This window comes from Pezoporus wallicus, unplaced genomic scaffold, assembly GCF_028554395.1.
Source record: "Pezoporus wallicus isolate ANWC-B61680 ecotype Strahan unplaced genomic scaffold, APGP_CSIRO_Pwel_v1 contig_593, whole genome shotgun sequence".
Taxonomy (NCBI): domain Eukaryota; kingdom Metazoa; phylum Chordata; class Aves; order Psittaciformes; family Psittacidae; genus Pezoporus; species Pezoporus wallicus.
The window spans coordinates 443,756-464,439 of NW_026642342.1; the positions used below are offsets into that span (position 1 = coordinate 443,756).

Here is a 20,684-nt window from a genome sequence, read left to right on the forward strand (position 1 = left end):
TTAATTACAAGGGCAAATTTATGTATAAAGCAAACAGTGGGATTTTGTAAAACATATCTCATTTATGTAAGTGCTAGCACTGTATCTCCTCTGAAGAGTGAGGCAGCAGCAGACACAGGATAAAACAGAGAGACTCATTTTGAGGTAATAAAAAACCCCAAGAAGTGTTTGGAGTTAAATGTTTGGGGTCACAAATGAATTCTGGAGGAGTTTATGGGAGGTAACTGTATACTTTCTTAAGCTGACTGCAGGCTGCTGCAGAAAGATGTATCCAATTTCTCCTTCCTCTCTCATTTTCTGAACTTTGTGCTCTCTCATTTTCTGAATTTTGTGCTCTTGCGAGCAGAGTCTGCATCATAGCAATGGTTAACTTTTTGGAGGGATTTATTCTAAAATTGTGAATATAGAAATTTTTAAATGGAAATATTTCCCACTTAGAAGGGGAGGCCTGGGAAATACATGAAGTATTTGAGACCCAAGCAGAGCAGCACTCAAAAGGTGATTTTGCTGTTAGACCTGAACTTGGTGACAGGAATGTAAACTGGGGCACAGACTCAAGAACAAGGGAGGGGTTGGGATGGGATGGGATGAGATGGAACTGTCATTTGGATCAGTGGAAGAAAAGGGACAGGGAGGGAAGTTGGTTCCTGGAAGGGAGGTGTTACTCTTCTGTGGTCCTTGAGTCACAGTCATTGAAAGTGAAGGAAACCGCATCAGTCAAGATCTGTGTGATCAAGGTTCTCACGTTGTGTCTGTGGGGAGAAATTAGCCTTCCTGAAGGTGTGAAAGGGGAGCATAAAATGTGGATAGGGTGCGGTCTGGCTGCATGGGTCAAGAGCTGGAGCTGGTTTGTGGTGTTCACACTGAGGAGTCACTCTGTAAACATACCTGATGCCTGGAGATCACAGGGTGGATGTCAAGATGAGTGGGGATTTTGTACTGAATAAAGGAGGAGATCCAGAGAGGGAAAGGTAGTGTGGAAAGTATATGAGCAACTGTAGTATTGAATGTAGATGGTAGTAAAAGATTACTTGGTTTGTTTATTCTCATAGGGGTTTGTCGAGGTGGCATACATTTTTGAATCAGAGAAAAGCTGGCCAAGGTGAGTATTAAAGAATGAAAAGTATTATTTTCAAGGATAATATTGATACAAAATCTAATGCATGTAAATACATGTAATCGGGAAGATCTGGCTTCTGAGAGTGTTCTAGGTGTATGGCTTCATATGTGCACTTGTCTTGTGCTCTGCTCTGGGCTTTTGGCCTCCATCAAGTTACTGGTGTTTACAGGTCTTTTTTGTTCCTAGTGTGCTGTTTTTATTGTTGTAGATGTATTTATACTGGTGTTTTAAAAAGAAATAAACATAATTTAACCAGGAATGGGCTTCACTTTTTCAATAACTTCTAAAATTAAGACATCTTCCCTCTTTGTTATTTAAAGGTTTGATTCATGAAACCGTGATCAGATAAATTCTGGATTAAAAAAAAAACAGTTTAGAAGTCTTGTTACAAAACTTTGAGAGTTGCGTTTACTGGTATCTCAGTGGAAAGGTTAAGAGAAACTTGATTGTCATATTTAAACAATACTGTTTAATTAGTCCTGTGCCTCATGACTGCTGCCAGCTGGTCCACAGGCACCAGCAAAACATTTTCTCCCATCTTGATATAAAAAGTGACTTCTTAAGGCACTGTTTTTCTTCCTGTTCTTCAGAGTGTTAGATTAACTCTGAGTAGAAATGAAACATTGTGCCCTAGCCAGCTTTGCTCACATGAACTGACTGCCAGGTGGCTTTCAGAAAGAAGTGTCCTTGTACCCCTGTCTCTGGGCCTTGCTCCTTTGGTGATCTAGGAGAGATACATTATCACACAGATGTCTTATAATACATGTTTTATATATACGTGTAAGGATGGAACTGTCAAAGTTGTTCCTTTTCATCCAAGCTGAAAGTGTTGATTATGATTCAGTTTTTAGAAAATCCTGTTAAATCAAGGGCGAGTGGAAAGTCCCCATAGAAATTGTTGCATACGTGTCACCAGCCCGATGTACTGAGTAGAGCTTATCTAGACTGGGCTGCTTACTGAAGTTATGATGAAGTTTAGGAAGTATATCTTGTCTGTATTCTGATATCCATAGTGTCTTGCAGAAGGATTTCACCTTGCATCAGTACTAGTATATTGTCAAAGACTGGGTACTGTGAGAGCTTGATGTTTATCCCAAAGCAGAAAATGTAATAGGAAACCATTTTTTTTTTACCTTTGTCATGTGAGAAAATGATTTGAACTGGATTTAGAGGATGTGAGAAAGGAAATTGAAACAGTTTTCAAGCTCACATTGGAGCTGAGAAAACACTGCAGTGTTTCTGACTGTATCACTGACAGAGGCAGCACTTGATGATCCAGCCTCTTTGCAAAACTCTCTAATTCTCCCTCATGTTTTATAGAGGGAGAATGTTCTCCACATTAAAATGCACTTACCTTTCAAAGGTCAGACAGGACAGTCCATGAACAGAATGTGTGTTGTAGTTAAGATCAGCAAAAAGTTGGAATTTAGTACATGCACTTTGATGAAAAGAACCTGCTAGTATAAAGCAAGGTGTTGGGAGGAAGCAATACTAAACAAGCTACAGTTGTTTTTTAAATCGTGATAGTTGAATTTTCTTTTTGAGAATAACCAGTTGGCATTTTAGGTTGGTGCTCCTTTGCTATGGTTATGCTTTCTGTATAATAGTTATAACCAAGTACACTAACCCAAAATTGTTAGGTATCTAGGTCCAGAGAAGGAGACAGTACGGTTCACTTAGTCTGGCTGTTCATTAGAAAAAACTTGATCAGGTAATTCCATGAAGCCTGGTGAGGCTGAAATCGTATGCTCATTTTGGTTCACTCAGTGTATTTTAAAATACAGTAGTGGTGTTTCTTATCACAGGGATTTCACAGGTATTTCTGTATAATAAATAAAAGAAATCTAAATTAAATTGTTTTCACTGTGCTCCTGTAGATGATTTTATAAGTAGATTGGACCTGCTTAAATTAGATATGTTAATGATATACATGAGTGATTTTCACCTTGAAGGTTGCAGTAGAGTTTTTCATACTTAATGTGCACTTAAATAGAGTTATATCTTGATGCTGAATATGCATGTTTGGTTGGGTTTTAATTGGTAATGAGTCTAAGGCTGCTTTGGGTTTCCAGGTACTTCCTTTTGTAGCTGTAAAGCCACAATGTTAATTTTTTAATTGTTTTGGGGATGTATGTGATATGTTGCTCTGAGCTGTGGTTATTAATTGACAGATGAGTTACACTATGATGGCACTTAAAATGCACAACGTGTATTTCTGAAAGCAGTCGTTGCTATAGCAACTTTCTAGTAGGTCACTGGTGGTGTTGTGTGAGTGCGTATGATTTGGTGGTTAATGCAGACTAATACTGATAGAAAAATGAGAAATGTGAGAGTGAGGAAGAAGGTAGCCCTTCCCCCTCCTTGTCCTCTCCCCTCAAAAACAGGGCAAGGTTATTTAGTGGAGAAAATGCTTACTTAGAATACTGCATGTATTGGCAAGAAACTGGCTATCATCTGCTATAATTAGATGTTTTCTTTTATTTATGCAAAGATTAAAAAGACCCCAAAGCACAGATTGCCTTAATCTCATTCTGCTTTTTCTTTGACATGTTTAGAGTTTGGTTAGGAAAGGAATGCACATTCAATTAATCCAGAAGTATGTATGGAGCATGAAGATCTGTTTTTGAAGTGAAAGTAGATCTGTATTATATGCTGGAAGTGAAAAATTGGAGAAGATGCTTCTTTTTCTTCATTTTTAAGACCTTTCAGCCAGATACAAAGCATTTCCATAGCAATTTAGGCCCATCTAAGTCTTGTGGTCCCATTCTGCCCTGCCCGCACCCATCTCTTCCCTAGCACTAGTCCTGTGCTTGTGTGAGCAAGAGGAGAGCAGTCCAGGGAGCTGATCCAGATACAAACAACTTGAAAACAATTTCAGAATTGCTAGGTGATTTCTTAAATTGTGTTAGTGGGCAGAGAGCCACCTGCCAGTACAACTACAGGAGGGAGGAACCACAGTACCTGCAGTTCAGGTCAGTGTACTTGGGTGGTGGTGACTTCTGGTTTTAGTTTGCTCTGAAACTTCACCAGAAGTACTGTACAGAGGACTCTTTCCCGAAGTCTTATTTTTCTTTGAAATAGTTATCTTTGGATTTTGTTTGTGTTTGTGTTGTTTTGTTTTTTGGGGGGGGGGGGTGGTGGTGGTGGTGGTGGTGTTTTTTTTCATTATTATTATTATTTTTTAGGTTTTTGTTTTTTTTTTTTTTTTTATTGCTCTGATTAGAGAGCGTTTGTATATCTCTTTTAGAGTGTTCAACCTGTAGCCAGGCCATTACTTTTCAGTCTTGGAAAAATACTAGAAAAATTAATGATTTAAGGTGATACGTTCTGGTTTGTGATTAATGAAAATAATGTCAAATGTAGCAAGTGCTTTACCCCACTGTAATCCAGTAGATTTTTCTCAAATTACAGTGTTATTGGGTTTTGTGGTTGTTTAGGGATGTTTTTTTTACGTATAATAATGGGAATTTTATTTTCTGTTGACTCTCTTGTTCTCCAAAAGAAATGGCAAGCTGTGCTGCATTTGCAGTTGAATCAGTATGGAGAATTGTTCTGCTGTCTGGATGGGAGCAGTGAGAGATCATGATAAGGAGTGGAGGGGGGGCAGTAGTGCTTGAGCTGCTTGCTGCTTTCTCTTTTCCAGTGTCTCCTGTCTCTCCATTCACTGCTTTGCTGATGGCCAGGTCAGTATCAAAGCTGCTGTAATGGAAGGCACAGTACCATGTGGCCAGGAGTAAGAGCAAAGAGTGGGAACTACATTTTTGGCAACAGCAACCAATAAGATTGCAACAATAAGATGACATTGCATGAAATGTCATCACAAGACTCTACTGAAAAAGAAAGTACCTGTTTCATATTGTTTTTTTTGGGTTTCCCCACCCCTCCCAGCCCCACCCCACCCCAGATACGTAGTCATGTTTTCTGTGTTAATTTAAACCCCGGGGAAAGAAAAAAAGAACAACTTCCTTGATGGTTTTTGTTTAGTATTTAAATGATTGTTGAATGCTTTACTAAATGTACTCCTGTATCCTGTGTAGTCTGGGAATGCTTGCTCCAGCTTTGCCTCAAGGGTGAAGATAATACTTAGAGATTAATGTTTAAATTTATTTTAATAATTTGTAGGGACATGGATGTAGAAGCAGGTACACGAGAAATGAAATCTTGTATCTTCCTTGTGTTCTCAATAAGGAAATGTTCCCTTATTTAACTCCTGGGGTTACAGTTTTAATTTAGAACTTGTTTGTATCTCATGGGAGTTGAGAATCTGTTTAAAGAAATTCTTCAAAATATTCCCACTCTTGCTCTTACAGGCTGACAGTTTCACATATCCATTACTGTATGTAGTTTCATTTTATGTAACTGTAAAAGATGTGAAAATCCTCTTCCTACCTTTCCAAAGTGCAGAAAAAAGTGTCTGCAAATTCTGCCATTATTAGGACTATATGGTCTGACCCTTCTATGCAAAGGCAAAAGCCAAGAAGTGTTACAGGGGAGAATAACCTCTTGAGTATTTCCTCTCTCATGGACAGTCTCAGCTTCTGGTGATGGCAGTTTCTGTCTTCAGAACTTGTGTTAAGTTTCACTCAATTTTACCAGCAGTGTTTTGAGAACTGTGTTTTTCCTATTTTCAGTGTCTTGTATTCAGTGTTAAGAGGTAAGGCGATTCTTTTCTCTTCTCTTTTAGGGAAGAGGGGTGTTTTCTTCTCTTACTTGTTAATTTTTCTTTTCAGTCTGTCATTTACCAGGAAGAGATTTGTAAGGCTGTTGTATATCTAAGCAGAAGGTTGGTATTAGCAGGCCTGTTAGAAACCATCATTGTAACTAAGCAGAGAACTCCATGAACAGCAAGTGGTTTTCTGTTCAGTTGTTGAAGGTAGCATGATACATGCTCTGAACCTTAATTTTGCCACTCTTCCCCTGAACAGAGACATGACTTTCCACAGACTTGGAAACCAGCCAGGTATCCCTAAACCCCAACACCTTTTTGAACAAGCTTTGGTTGTGTCAGGGTAGCCTCAGGATTCTAAGTTGTTCCTCTTGTTGGGTCCCTTGGAGATGTTGGTTTGTACAGAATGGCTCCTGTAGATAGATTCCTGAGGTCATCTGTCAGCCTCTTTTCTGTGAGGCATCTCACTGCAGCTACCCTGTATTTCTAGTCTGGTGGGAGTTAATCCTTGATTTCCCTTCTTGGTTCACAGTTGAGGTTAGCTGTCTGTAGGGATTGGGGCAGGGAGGAGGTTTGGTTGCTTTTCTTTTTCCCATGGGAGCCAAAAGGGTTACTGTTTGGGTTGCTGGGAAAGCCCATGTTCTACCTTTCTGGTACCACATGGTTTCCACTCTGATTGGGTATCTTTAGAAGAATAAAGCATTCTGCCAGTTCATGCTGGAACTCATGATGGCTTCATTACAACATCATGGAGCACCTTTCATCTGATGGCAACCTTTCCAAGTGAGACCTCTTCTTTCTTCTTTGTCTTTTTTAAGTGGTCCATTTTTGCTAAGAGTTATCTAAGCTGTTTCATTAATCCCAACACCTGCATTAGTCCAGTGAACTGTTTTGGTAAATATCTTCCAGATCAAAAATTCTTCATTGTCCAGGAGGAAGGATTGCTGCCAGTATTACTGGGAGAAAACACTTTTGACTAGGCTTTAAAGCACGCAGGACGTGAGCACTAAAATGAGTGATGCCTGCTTGGACACAGTCACCCTTTTTCTGTTTTTTGTCATTTGCTTGTCTGAGTGACTGTTCAGGAGTAAAAAAAAAAGTGTTCCGTATTTCTGCAAGCAATGCAACATACAGGTTTGTTGTTTTTTAAAGCATAGAATGTTTGGGTTGGAAGGGACCTTAAAGCTCATCCAGTTCCAACCCCCTGCCATGGGCAGGGACACCTTCCACTAGAGCAGGGTGCTCCAGGCCCCAACCAGTCTGGTCTTGAACATGTCCTTGTAAAATGTCCTTCTGGCTTGTAAAAAGCACCAGTATTTGCAATCTACAGTGTGGATATCCGCTTGGTGGTAGCTTTTCAGTTTGAGTTGATTTTCAGAACTTATCTTTTGAGGTACCTATACTTATGGCCAATCTGTTTGCATTTGGCAACACATTCAGAAATTGCCAATTTCTGAAGGTCGAACAGCCAGATTGGATGTGCAGTCCTTGGGAAATGAAGCTGAATCAGCTTTTTGTCCAACTCATTGGTTGGCTTCTCTGTTCTTGCTTCTTCTCTTTGTATTTCAGATAATGCTTACCTGATTTTTCAGTTTGTCCAGTTTGGAACTGGGCTTTCAACTGGTTTCACACAGTGGGATTTATCTTCTTCCATTTGTACAGTCATCATTCTTGTTATCTGGAGCAATTAACAGCTAGTAAAAGAGATATTATATTTTTCAAGCATTTTTTCCCAAGAAAGTAATGGATTTATTTTGGTGTCTAAGACATTTTTAAACAGCAAAGAATAGACAGTTTCACCCCCTTACTGATTCTTCCTAGGGTTGTTGACTAACCAGGTTCATTCAGCACTGAATGATAAAGTTTTTTTTCAGGATTATTCTCTGAGCTAAAGTAAATCTTGTTGCCAGGTGCTAATCTGTTTTTTCCCCAGTGATATTGACTATTGCAGAACTATTTCCAATTTTATGTAGTACTTGATAATGACTTCTTTCCTGTTTATTCTTACGGTTTTATTGATTTCTTGTGAATGATGTGTCAGGGAAGTCATTAGGGAACGCTGGTGGGTAGCCAACCCTGTTTAGTTTAATTTCTTGAGTTGTTAGATTTCATTTTTTTCCCTCACGTCAGAATCCACATCAAGAAAGGCTTACAGGTACAGGTAATGTATTGGTTTTAAGTCAGTTGACATGGCTGTGAAAAAGCAGACAAGCTTTCTGGATCAAACGCCTTTAGCCTGAAATAAAATCAGAAGCTCAGTACAGGTATAGAGCAATTAATTGCTGTGAGCTCTGCTGCTGTGGGGGAGAATACTGAAATTCGTATTGCCTGGGGGGGCAGAGAGATTAGTTCCCTCCATCCCTATAATTTATGTGTAATAAACCCACTTTCCCTCTGAGTCAGTTATTTTAAATGATTGTGAATTTTAAATTCCCAGCCATGTGCTTTCCTAAGTCTTTAGGATCAGGAGTGGGAAATTCAGAAATGAAATGGTTTTGCTCTGTGAAGTCTTCTGATGGTAAATCATTATTTCAGTGTCTGTTGCTAGTCCTGATGTTGGTTTCCACCTGTGTAGTTTTAGGGATGTCATTTTAGGGCTTTGGTGAATTATGTTAATCTGGGGTCTGTGTGGATCTTGGGCTTGAATTTTGATTGCAGTGTGAGGCATTTGTGGTCAGTGGGGAAACATGTTTGCAAGAGTTTTTGTTTTTATCTCCAGCATGGTTACATGTGTCCACTGGAAAAATATGCTTCTCCTCACAAGTTTATTGTGGTGGTCGTGTTGTTTTAAGATTGGAGGATGAGGGGAAGGTATACTTTTCTAGTAGAAGTTTTAACTGTATAGCTGATATATAGTCATAATCTGGCATTTGTAATGCAGTAGTGGCTGTTAGAATACATTTCAGCTGTGCTTGTTCAAAATGTTGATGTAGTTTTGTGGTTCTTGATGTGCTGCTTAGACATTATGGCTTGTTTGAATATCCTGTTCCCCTGGCTTTCTGACAGTAGGTGTTGTTGGTCTGGTGAGCAAGAGATGGATATCAGTGTAAACTCTGGGAACAGTTTGGTAGAAAAGAGTTTGCTTGGTATCACAAACTGGATAACTTTGAAAGACTACAAGTTTTCAGACTAAGAAAATAGATGTCATCTGAATGTTTTTAGTAAATGAATAGGCTTGCTTATACCATTTTAGAATCTCTTCCCTTAAGTAAGCTCATGATGATTTCAGCATATTTATTGGTCTGATCCACTGCCATTATTTAGAACTGGGGCAGTGTCAGGATGAAATGACGGTATTTAGGAGCTTGTAGTTTCTGGAGTTAAATGTTCTTATAAATTCTTAAAAAGAAAGAAAGAGGTATCACAGAATGACAAATTTGAGATTGACTTAATGCATTTGTGGTACCATTGGTGGCTTTAATGGAGGGATGATTTAAATTGTATAGTTTATAGGTAGTTTAATTTGTATTGAAGATAACAGGCTTACTGGGTACTAAAGAAAGAAATTCTTCAACGCTTTGTGATGGGTTTTGTTCTATTGTATTTGGATTACAGACCTGGCAGGCTTCTCAGTCTTGGGGAGCATATAGAAAAGCTCCTAGAGTAGGAGAATAGGGTTGCTTAGTTTCTGGGAAGAGAGCTTGAAACAAGTTTGAAGGTGAAAGGAAACAAGTCAGAGTTGCCAGCTTGTTTTGCTGTTTGTCAGGGCTTGAGATTACTTACAGTTCTCTTGTTGGTATCTAGGACATGTTGGGATTTAAGAGTTGGATGATCTTCCCTAGAAGACTGTAGCTGTAAATTGTTTCAGGAGAGGGATTGCAGGATTGTAGTGGTGCAAGACATAGGTGGTATGGGGTTGGATTTTCTTAGGAAATTGCTGGGGTTGGGAGTTAGGCTTTGATTCTGTAGTTGAAAGATACAGATATATTTATTTCTATCTAATGACTTTATTGACTAACTTAATTGTTTTTGTCTGTCTCTGCTAATTTTTTTGGCTCTTGTTCAGTTTGCACAAATACGTTTTAGGAGCTTACCAGGAATTTGTAATTTAGGTACTTTGGTTAATGGATAGAGGAAGAATACGTAAATTACTCCCTCACCGTGGTACACTACTACTGTGTTCTGCCGATACTCCAGCGGAGTGTCAAGAATCAAGAGTCAGAAAATACGTTCTTTTGTGATAAGGCACATGTGTGTTTTATTCATTTATTTTTAGGTTTTATGATTTACAGAGTTATTTGGGTTACCAGGGAAAGGAAAACGGCTTTCTTGTGATTCTTGTTGGAATTTATTCCTGTTTAAGTGAAAAGCATCAGTGGAATCCCTAATGATAGTACAAGTTAAAAATGGTTACTAAAAGCAAGGGTATTTAGATTGCCTTACTGCAGAAAGACAGCAATATGCTACTTAGAGTAATGCCTACTGGATATTTTCTAATCCCTTTATTAAATGCAACCCCTCTTCTAAGGAGCTCAAAACATGTGAGATTCAGTAATTTAAAAAACCCTCACATAGCCATTGCACACACAAAGATTGTGTTTGACTGAAAAAGGAACCTTAGTGAAACAGATGCCAATTAGCTTCATCAGACTGAGGGTTTAAGTGAATCTCCGGCCTCTTAATAGAGGGGCAATAGTATGGGAATCCATAGGTTTTTCCTCATGAGCATTGCTCAAGTCCCTGGACTAGATAAAACTGGTTCTTACAGGTCTTCCAGTTCGTTGACTGATAGCATTGAAAAACTCTTCTGGTCTAAAACTTTGTAAGAGTTATCTCTGGAGTAAGTATGAGTAGAGACTTCCAATACCCCCATCACACCTAGATGATGTCCAGAAGTCTTTGCTGTTTGAGGGACTTGGATCATGGTATCTTTGTAAGGACAAGGATCTTGACAAGTCTAACAATTAGGAAATTGGTGCAGCTGCTTCCCAAAGCTTGGAGCCCAAGACACGTGGGTTTCTGAATGAGCAGTTTTCAGTGGCAGCAGTGCTTTAACATGGGCCTTCAATGCTGCCTTCTTCTGAAGAACCATTATGCCTTCATATTCTTTTGAGGGTAGGGTAATAAAGGAGCCTGTCAGGAAAATTGGTTATTATGCTTTAGAGTGGTCCTACAGTTACATCTACTTGATACATGCAAGAGTCTCTATATTAACAATTAAATATACTTTCTGTTAGCAGGTGCTTGAACTTAAAGAAGTTGTTCTTTAGTGGCCTTACTTTCCTAAAGCCTTTATGCACATTCCCCCCCAAGTTCATATGATATCAGAATTAGTCACTTCCCAGAGTGTTTAATTTTTGTGTAACTTCAAAATGCAGTTTTCTTCGATAATCTGGACAAAATGTTTTGCAGTTCCTCTTGGCTTTTATCATCAATGTCCCATATGAGGGGATAAAAAAAGGAAGAGAAAACAAAGAAACAAATGCCCAAAGAACAAACCCCTGAATCATTCTGAGAGGTTTTTTCCCTTTATTCCAACATTCTGCATGTCAGGTTTTGCTTCTTTTTGTGAAAATTGGTTTTATTGTTGGCAATTTTCCAAATGCAATGAATAATAGAACACCAGATGTCCACTGCCAAGGAAAATTACAGATGAGTAAACACTTTTCTGAGGTAGCATAAAAATCTATTAATGCTTCTTCTAGCATGCCTGCAGACTGAACGCTCTTGGCCTGCTGTGCTTTGTGCTGTACAGAGATGAAAATCCAAAGCCTGTGTGACCATCTAAATGTGTTTGACTGCACAGGGATTCCTTCCTTCCTCTAGGTGTGGATTATTTTGCAGAAACAAGCAGTCACTTGCTGAAGTGCTGGAGTGTGAGTTTAATAACTGGATTTAATTTTAATTATTGTCACACATGGATTTGATTGAGGGTAAAGTCCTAGAAACATTAGAAGAAATGGGGGGATAAGCACGGATGTCAAGAGTTCATCTAGTTCTCACCCTTTCCCCTCCAGCAGGCACAGTTACACCGTATTTTCAGACCCAAAGCAGGCTGAACTACCAAAGCTTTGTCTGTGTTTTACCACAGACTTTTGCTTGTTGTTACACCTGACAAGTGTGACCCATCTATTTGGGAAAATAAAAAAATCTTCAGTGGTGGATACTTGACATTTGTTTGAGCAAACTCTTGGAGTGCTTCACTAGTCCTTGTCAACTTTATCTCAGTGCCTTACCTGAGTTTTCCTTCCTGCAGTTTAAACCCATTACTTTTCCTGTTCTGACAGACTAAGAGTTTAATTCTCCTCCTCCTGCCTTTGCAGCAGTTGTTGCATATTGAAAAACAAGTCATCTCCCTTCAGTCTTGTCTGTGTCCAGCTGTGCTCTCGTATTGCTTTCCTGCACACAGATCTTTCTGAGCCTTCTGGAACCCTTGCTTGGCCCACTAAAATTAACTATGGAGAACCTTGAAAGTTTAACGCTGTTTTACTAGGAAATAACTGAACAGGATGGTTCTTTTTTAGGGAAGGATTTTGTTGTCTTGATAACTTGTAAAACTTTATGCTAAGTATGGTGAACACTTACGCTGCCTTTGCTCAGCTTTTGTGAGACACCCCTCTGCAGTCCTGCTTCCAGCTCTGGGGGCCGCAATACAAGAGGGACATGGAGCTGTTGGAGTGAATCCAGAGGAGGCCATGGCAAGGGGCTGGAACCAGATAATCTTTAAGATCCCTTCTAACCCAAACCGTATGATTCTGTGGGTATTCAGTATTTTGCAAGTTTTCATTGATTGCTCAGTCTTGGAGGATAACGCCAGGGTTTCCGTGACAGGCAAAATTTCTCTTGACTTTAAAATTTTGTCCCATGGGCTTTTTTTTGTGACTCTCAATGCTTTTGCATTGTCTTAAAAAGATGAATGACTTTATCTTCTCAAGACTCCTTCTGAGTCTTGGAAATACAACTGCAGAGAACCAAAAGACTTTGAGGATCCATCTCTTCATGCTCACAGTTTGAAGATAGTAGAACCTAGCTTTCTAGAGCCCTTTTTGTTATGTGCATTTTATGTTTAAAGCAGGTGAGGTAGAAGGGTGGTAGATCACTGATGTTACTCTAATAGACAGATGGCAAGGAGCAAGTTGTTAATTTAGACCTTAATTATCCAGGTTGTGGACTGGCATTAGAACTCAGTGCCTTAACTTTTAGTCTTGTGCAGTAAGTCCATAATTACTTGCCTTATGAGTGATGGAGTGCCCATAGCCCCCAGTGATCTCAGTCACATTTGTCAATGCTTAGTGCTGCAGAAAATCAGGTCAAGTGTCTCACTGGGTGTCCACAGAGCGAGGAGCAGTTATGTCTGAAGTGCCTGTAAGAATAACAAGGGGAAAGCAAGCTTGTTTTCACATGCTCAGTCCATCGTTTTTTTTTTAATTAAAATAATTACAAATGGAAAACCATAAAGTTTCTGGTTTTGAGCAAGCCACATCTACAGGCAATCTTTGCACAAAGCATTTGATCAGTATCTTTAGATATTAGCCTTGCTAGGCATTATAATAAAGCAGTATGATAATACAGTTTAAAATGATTGAAGTAAACACTGAAGATGATCAAACAAAATTGTCGTAGCGATGTGTGACATTTGAATCAACTATGCTATTATAGCCATGGTTAAAAGATTGTATCGGCTTCCCTGTGTAATCTCGGTGTCATTGCCTCAGCACAGACGTGCTCAGCGTGGGAATTAGCTACTACCTTTTGGAAATAGTAGCAGAAGATAGAGAAAAACTGATTGGTTTTGGCACTAAACACATTTTTAGAGACAGAAAACTAAGAATAGAAATGAGGTAGTATGACTTGGAGTTTTTTGTCATTTAAATGTTTTATGCCCAGCTCTGCAAGAAGTGATTTGTATAACCTTTCAGTGTGAAGGTCTTGCATTCGTAATTGTGAAGAGCACAGAATTACATTGTACACTAGAAAGTGAGACTTCAGATTATTTTTCTGGCTGACTGGCTAGGACCTTTCTAGGCTAAATGTATTTGGTCAGAGGAAGCAGCAACAGCTGTTTTGCCTGTAGAGTCAGTTCTGCATGTTGGTGCAACAGTAGAGCGCATCTGAGGAGACAACTGAAGTTGAAAGGAAGGTTAAATGAACAGATAGGGGTTGTCAGAACATAATTCTTGTTCCCACATGTATGTGTAACATGTCTGGAAATACTGGGGGGGGGGGGGGGGGGGGGGGGGGGGGGGGGGGGGGGAAGAAGCTTTGATCAGTGATAGTGGTCATCTACTAAATGCTTTAATTTTTTATGCAGTCTTGCTTTGTTATTCTTTGCCTTACATTTTTCTTGTATTACATACGTTACCTCCATGAGCTCACTGCCCTTTGTTTTGTTTACGTATTAATTTCCTATTGATATTTTCTGAGGAAAAACCAAGCATCCAGCTTGCTGTTCTGGTAACTCCATCATTCTGAAAGACCCCTAGCCAAAACATACGCCGCACTGTTCAGAATTCTCCCTTTACTCCGAAACAACATATGCCCATGTCTCTCTGGTACTGGGAGCCCAGCACTGAACACAACACTCCAAGTATGTCTCATCAGCTCTAAGAAAAGGGGAAGGATCACCCCCTTCAGTGTGCTGGCAGGACTGTGCCTAAAGCAGCCCAGGACATGCTGTAGGCTTTGTAGCAAGGGTGCATTGGTGGCTTATGTTCTAGTGGTTGTCTGCTAGCTTTCTCAGGAAAGCTGCTTTCCAGGTGGCTGGTCCCAAACCTGTGCGTGGGGTTGTTCCTCCCCAGGTGCAGGAATGTTCCCTTTATTGAACTTGCTGTGTCGATTGCTCCAGCTTGTCCAGGTCCACCTGAACAGCAACACAAACATCCGGTGTATATATCAACTCTCCCAGGTTTTTTTGATGTGCCTTTGCAGGTTGGGAGCTGCAGGTCCTACTGGGTATTAAGTGGGTAACAGCAACAGCTGATACGCATCTGGGTGAGGGATGTGCAGTAATAATAATATGTCGGGTATGATTTGAAGGATGTAGCCAATGCAGCATTGCCATGCTATGCTAACCTGGTTGTTCCTAATATTACTTCCTTTTGTTGTGGTTAGACTGGATTAAAAACATATATCACGTATCAGCAGAGCCTGCTATGTACTTTTAAGTCTTGAAGGAACTCACTAATTCTTAATGTTAGTTTTTCTATCACTTTGACTTTCAATATTGTTCTAAATGCTAAAATGTGATGATGTGCAATATATTTATATATATATACACAGCACGATGTTTGTAGTTCTCAAATTTCCTTTGAGCCATGATGGGATGGAGAAATATACTGCTTTATCTTTTTTCAACTTGCAAGAAAAGACATAGCATGGAGTACCAAGAGAGAAAGCAAAGTAATTTTAAGTGGAAAATGAAGTTATGGCACACAGGCATTACCAATTACAGAGCAGAAGTTGTAGCTGTTAGTGTGAGGCATTGTTTGAATAGATTTTGCACTCTATATGGAAAAAGGTTACTTGGTCAACAAGGAAAGGATCTTGAACTGGGAGTCAAGATAACTACCAGTTATCTTTTACTTTCTATATCTTCTAGGCAATGGAATTAATAGTGCTTACTGCTAAATTTAGTAGGGTTTTTTGCTTGGTTTTGTTTGTTCCATTTTAAGTTTTGGGTTGAGCTTTTTAAAGTGTAGGTTTACAAGGTGCGTAGTTTATAATAAGGTTAGTTGATCTCTATTTGCTTGTTGCTACCAGGTGGTTGCTTGCACCAACTCTGTGAGGTTTTAGGGCTTATGTCAGTCTTTTCATTTGTTTGTTGTTTGGCTCAAATGGGTGAATTACTTCAGCACCAGAGAGGCAAATAAACAATCTAAAGGTTACAAAAAATATAGGGAGCTTTTCATGTTAGTAGAAATAGAGAAAATATTGATGGAATGCGTAATTGGATTCGTTGTTATAAAATTGTAGAGCTTTTCTTGAAGCTAAACTCATTATGAGATACTTATTCAAGAAAAAGTGTCGTAAAACTGGCAACTTACTTGGAAAGGCTTTGTTTTTAAAGAAGCAGTTTTATACAAGTCATTATATCTGCCCTGATTGTTTTGCAGGTTAAGGAAAAAAGAGCAAAAAAAAAGAAATATTTACTTGTTTTCCCACTGCATGTGTCAACTGAGTGGTGTCTTCCATTGCCCGCTTTGTATTCTTCTTTTGGTCATTTTTAACTATGCTAGCATAAATATATGTCATCTTGAAATACAGATGTGCAGGCTTAAAAAGCTGCAGTCATGCTAAGGTCATTAACATTGGGATCGAATGAAAACATCAGATTTCTGTTTTTAAACTCCTAAAATAGAAGCAGTTGACTGCAAGTTGAAGGACTTGTTCAAGTATATTGTGTTTATTATGGTTTAAATAAGCCAAAATGCTGAAGAAAGGATTCCTCCCCCTACTTTTCTCTTATCCAGGGTAAAGGTGGCAAAATAGGAATCTGTCTCAAGCTTTCAAGGTTTTTTATCAATGGCTTTATCTCAGGCTGAACACGACAGAAAGGAGGAGAGTTTGGTTTTCCTGTTTATAAGAATGTTCTCTTTAAGAAACAGGTATTTCTTTTATTAAAACTGGAAAAAAAATGTGAAGGTTCACATTTGTGTATTCCATAAGGACCAATGATTTTTCCACAGTTGTCAAATTTAATTTAATTGCACGACTGAATTGAGAACACTGTTGCAAGCACATACAGATTTCCATTAGTCACTATAGTGTCTTATTTTATTTCCAAACCAGGAATTGTGTGCAGGATTGTGCTGTTTCTTTTTGTGCCTTTGGCTCTGAGCTGTTCATTTTCTGGCTCATCAGTATTGACAGTTCTTGTATTTTAGCACTCTTCAGCTTAACTCTTGTTAAGTGCCTTTATTAACACAAGACAGTAGAAGGGCAACTTTGTCATCTTCTCAGTGGTCCAGCCTGGACCTAACCACATACAGATGGTTTTTTTTTTTCCAGCGCTATTTTGCAGTTTCCTGTTTAGCACTGGGACTATGAGAAAATACCACATGACCTTGCAGTTCCCTCTGTCAGGTTGGTGTCATGCTGTTACCTCCATGTCAAAGCTGTAGGTCCAGATTCCTTGGATTTTCAGTCACTTCTAAGTGTCCTCCTCCTGGCTTTTTATACCCTTCACTCCATACTTTATTTAGGCCAGAACTTTGCTTTTCAAGTAAGTCCTCTCTGAGCAGGTACTTCCCTAGAGTAGTTGAATGCTACTTGTTACTATATCTGAGCATGCACAGCGCAACAGTTGTGAAAGATAACTAGGTTAACAAAAATAGAAAATAATGGTAAAAAAAGAGATTTCGCATCACAGTTGTGTAGGATGCATTAAACATCTATGGAAAATATCTCACATGACTTAGAGAACCACAGAATCATAGAATGGTTTGGTTTGAAAGAATCGTGAAAGCTCATCCAGTTCCAACCCCCTGCCACAGGCAGAGACACCTTCCACTAGACCAGGTTGCTCCAAGTCCCATCCAGCCTGGCCTCGAACACTGCCAGGTTCAGGTTTTCTTGATCTTATTTCAAAAGCTGTTCTGAAAAGTAAGATTAATGCCCCGTATCCTACTAGAATTAGATAATCTGAAAATCCAAAGTGGATAGGTTTGCTTTGAGGTCTAGTTAGCATATGCAGGAGGGTATGTGAATGTGTGTGTGTGTGTGTGTACAAGAAAAACTTTTTCTTCTGCTTTAAACAAAGGGAAGTATTACAAAAATGTGTACATCTGGTTGTCATGGCAGGAGGAAAAAATACTTGAAGAGGCTTGATCAAAAGTTTTCTTCTTCTAGTTCAGGATTTCATTAAATATTATTCTTACGTTTTACCTAAACATTGTGTTAGTGTTCTATGACCATCAGAATGTACCTTGTTCCACTTGTGGTAAACCTTTCCAGAGATCTGAATGTTCCCTTTTTTACTTGGTATAGGAAATCATCTCAAATTTAATTTAGCTACTTTTGTTTATGATGAAGTCTTCCAAGTGTCTGAAATGAGTGCTTTATGTTGTTGAATGGGCATATCATTCCTATGTTAAGAGTAATTTTGCATCCTTCAAAATAGAGTAATCACCAGTGTCTCTAATGAAGAAATACTGTTATGGAAATCAGTTATGGAAATATAGCTCAAATAGCCTGTCACATAACTTTTTTTGTTCATGAAGAACTCAGTCTACCTTGTGTCTTACAGTGAAACAGGAGAACTTTTACACCAACCTGGTGTACCAGCTGTGGAGAGTGACCCTCTTTAAACCATTAACGCCAGAGTGATACTTTTAATTATAAGTAAACTTATCTTTTGTTAACATTTGTTTTGCTACCAAGTGGCTTGATAATGATACAGTAGAAAAAATGGCCAGTGAGATGGCAGTATAAAGTGAAAACTTTAAATTCATTGAGGATTTGTTTTTATATACACTGTAAGTAAAACTGTTGATAGCACAAAATAAGTCCTAGAAGAACTGGTTGTTTGCATCTGTGAGTCTAATTGGGACTGTTATAACCGGCGGCAAAAAAGTCTGTTCACGCTGTATGGTTATAGTTTTGGTAAGTAAATACTGATGTGCAGATAGTAGGATGGAAAATAGTACTTCACATGTTGTACTGTTTCACTTAGACTGGTGTAGTTTTATTTAGAGACTGTATTTGTAGGTTATGTTACCTCCTGGCTTGATTTTCCTGGTGTCTTGTGCAAAGCTACTAGAGCACATTAAAAAAATGCTGCCCATTGAGGGAAATTAAGTATTTAAAAGAGATTTAAAATATCTTGTTTTCAAATTAGGCAGTTAAGTCCTTGGTATTCATTGCCATTGCTCAGCTGCAGTGCTCCCTCCATGCAGCTGTGTGTATTAGCCCAGGATCTGTAAAAGGGGAGAAGGAAACAAATCATTTTAGATTTTCCAGAACTTGCATTTTCTGGAAGGAAGTAATGGCAGCTCTAGGTTTTATTGCATCAAAGATCATTGCATGTGTCACATTGTGCTATTATTTAATGGTCAAGTCATGTTTGCTGTCGTTAGTCAACTCTTGTTTAGTCTTTTGGGTGGTGAGATGTTACTAGTGGGTGTAGTGGTACCACGGTTGCAGTCTAAATTATTATTTTAACTTACAGCTTTGCTTTCAGGTTAGAATGCTTTCTACTGCAGTTAGACATTTGCACAGCTTCTGACTACTCTGTGACTGAAATTCAGTCACATAAAATTGTGAGCCAGTGAGTCTGATTGAATAGGTGTAGTTCCATTAAAGGGAATGTTATCATCAGTATTATTTTTTACCTGTTTTATTAAAGCCTCTATGATTTTAGATGCAGACCTTTTGTCTTCTGGATTCAAAACTCGGAAAGGCTGTTTCTCATGAAACCAAGCTTTGGTCTTGCAAGTTTAGTCTGTTGTATGACTGAAAATAAATTCTAGATCATTGCATTCTCTGACTGTTTAGGCTTATATATTTATCTCATTTAAATTTTCTCAGCGTTTTGCTTCTCTTTTTACATTAGAGTTACCATAAATGAACATGGGAGGTAATGCAAAATACTTTTTGCAATTAAAATATTAAAAAAGTAAAGTTGCCTAAACAGAATTGTAAAAACTGAAAGCAAGAATAGGATTAAGCTGTCCTGGGGAACATCCATTCTGAATTTCACATGGTTTAATAGTGATGCTACTTCAAAATTGACCTTTTTTGTTTATCGTGTTTTTTTTATTCTATGTATGACTACTTTGGAACACATCTAACAGATTTTTTTTCCACTTTTTTACAGACTGGACTTTGACATTCTTTTCATGAAAGAGGTTTCCAAGTAGTTGTCTCACAATAACTTTGAGAAGAAGTTCTATGTAGCTCTTACTTTCAAGAGTGGTGCAAAAATGATTACTTCAGATTTGCCAGTACTACAGTGAGTATACACTTCTCTCTGTATTTGAAATCTTAAGCTTTAAAAAGGTTGAAGTAAACAGGAAGATGATCATGAAGATAAAGCACAACCTTGAGAGAAGTGCAGATTAGTGTGGCTCTTCCAGGTGTCTTTTGTTGAACTGTGTTAAAAAATAAAATACTTACTCTAAAATGTATTATGTATATGCATGGAGATTTATCTTGGTTTGAAAAGTAAAATGAGATCTTTGCCACTTCTATGCTTCTGAATGTTGAGAGACTTCAGAAATGTGTATGGGCTTTAGTCATAATTGACCATGTTTGTATATTCCAGTTGCAGACTGTATTTATTGTGCCAAAAGCTTTTGGCTTCTGCAATTGAAGACAGCCAGTGGCACTAGCATGTTTTGATCTTGCTGGGAAATAGGAGTGGCTTCTACAAATTGGAACATCATTGTGCCTGGATGAAGGGAACTATTCTAAAGAACAGAGTGGAAGTCTGTAATGAGAGGAGCTGGAGCATTCAGCCCTTTAGTTCTCAGAGGGGTACCATCAGCTCCACTGACTGATCCAGCTGTGCCATGTCCTGGGGCTGTTGGAAGCATCCAGAACCCCTGTGTCCTGTGTCTAGTGCAGATTCCACCCTGTGGCCAGCCTGCTGCTGCCACCTGGGCATATAGACCAAAACCATTGGTATGTACTGTTTTTTGCTTGGACTGGACATACGCAAATAGGAATGACAGGGTGTAAGGGACCCTGTTTATCAAGGTCAGGTGGTGTTGCAAAACTAAGATGTTATATCCCTTTATTTGAGAAACTGAACGCTTGGACAATTGTAAAGTTATTTGTCTAACTTTAGTGACACATGCTCTGTATTGCCATTTTTTCTTATAATTTTAAATTTCATTTAAAAAAAATTGCATTCTGCTGTATGTAAGCATATAGCTAAAGACAGGGATGATGGTTAGCACTGATAGGGGAGCATGCAGTGAAGTTCTGGTTTGCTTTGAGAGTAATAGTGGAACAAAATGT

General features: G+C 38.7%; 1 protein-coding gene across 3 annotated transcripts in view; it reads left to right on the top strand.

Annotated features, from left to right (window-relative positions):
* Window positions 1-20,684, top strand: part of STAG1 (STAG1 cohesin complex component) — a 179,909-nt gene that overhangs the window by 22,184 nt on the left and 137,041 nt on the right. For 2 of the 3 annotated variants that reach the window (XM_057428966.1, XM_057428967.1), the window contains exon 2: window positions 19,540-19,674. In XM_057428966.1, coding sequence (XP_057284949.1) covers window positions 19,646-19,674 — 29 coding nt within the window. In that variant the 5' untranslated portion in view covers window positions 19,540-19,645. Of the gene's footprint in view, window positions 1-19,539; window positions 19,675-20,684 lie in introns of those variants that run through there. The other variant, XM_057428968.1, reaches the window with a different exon arrangement.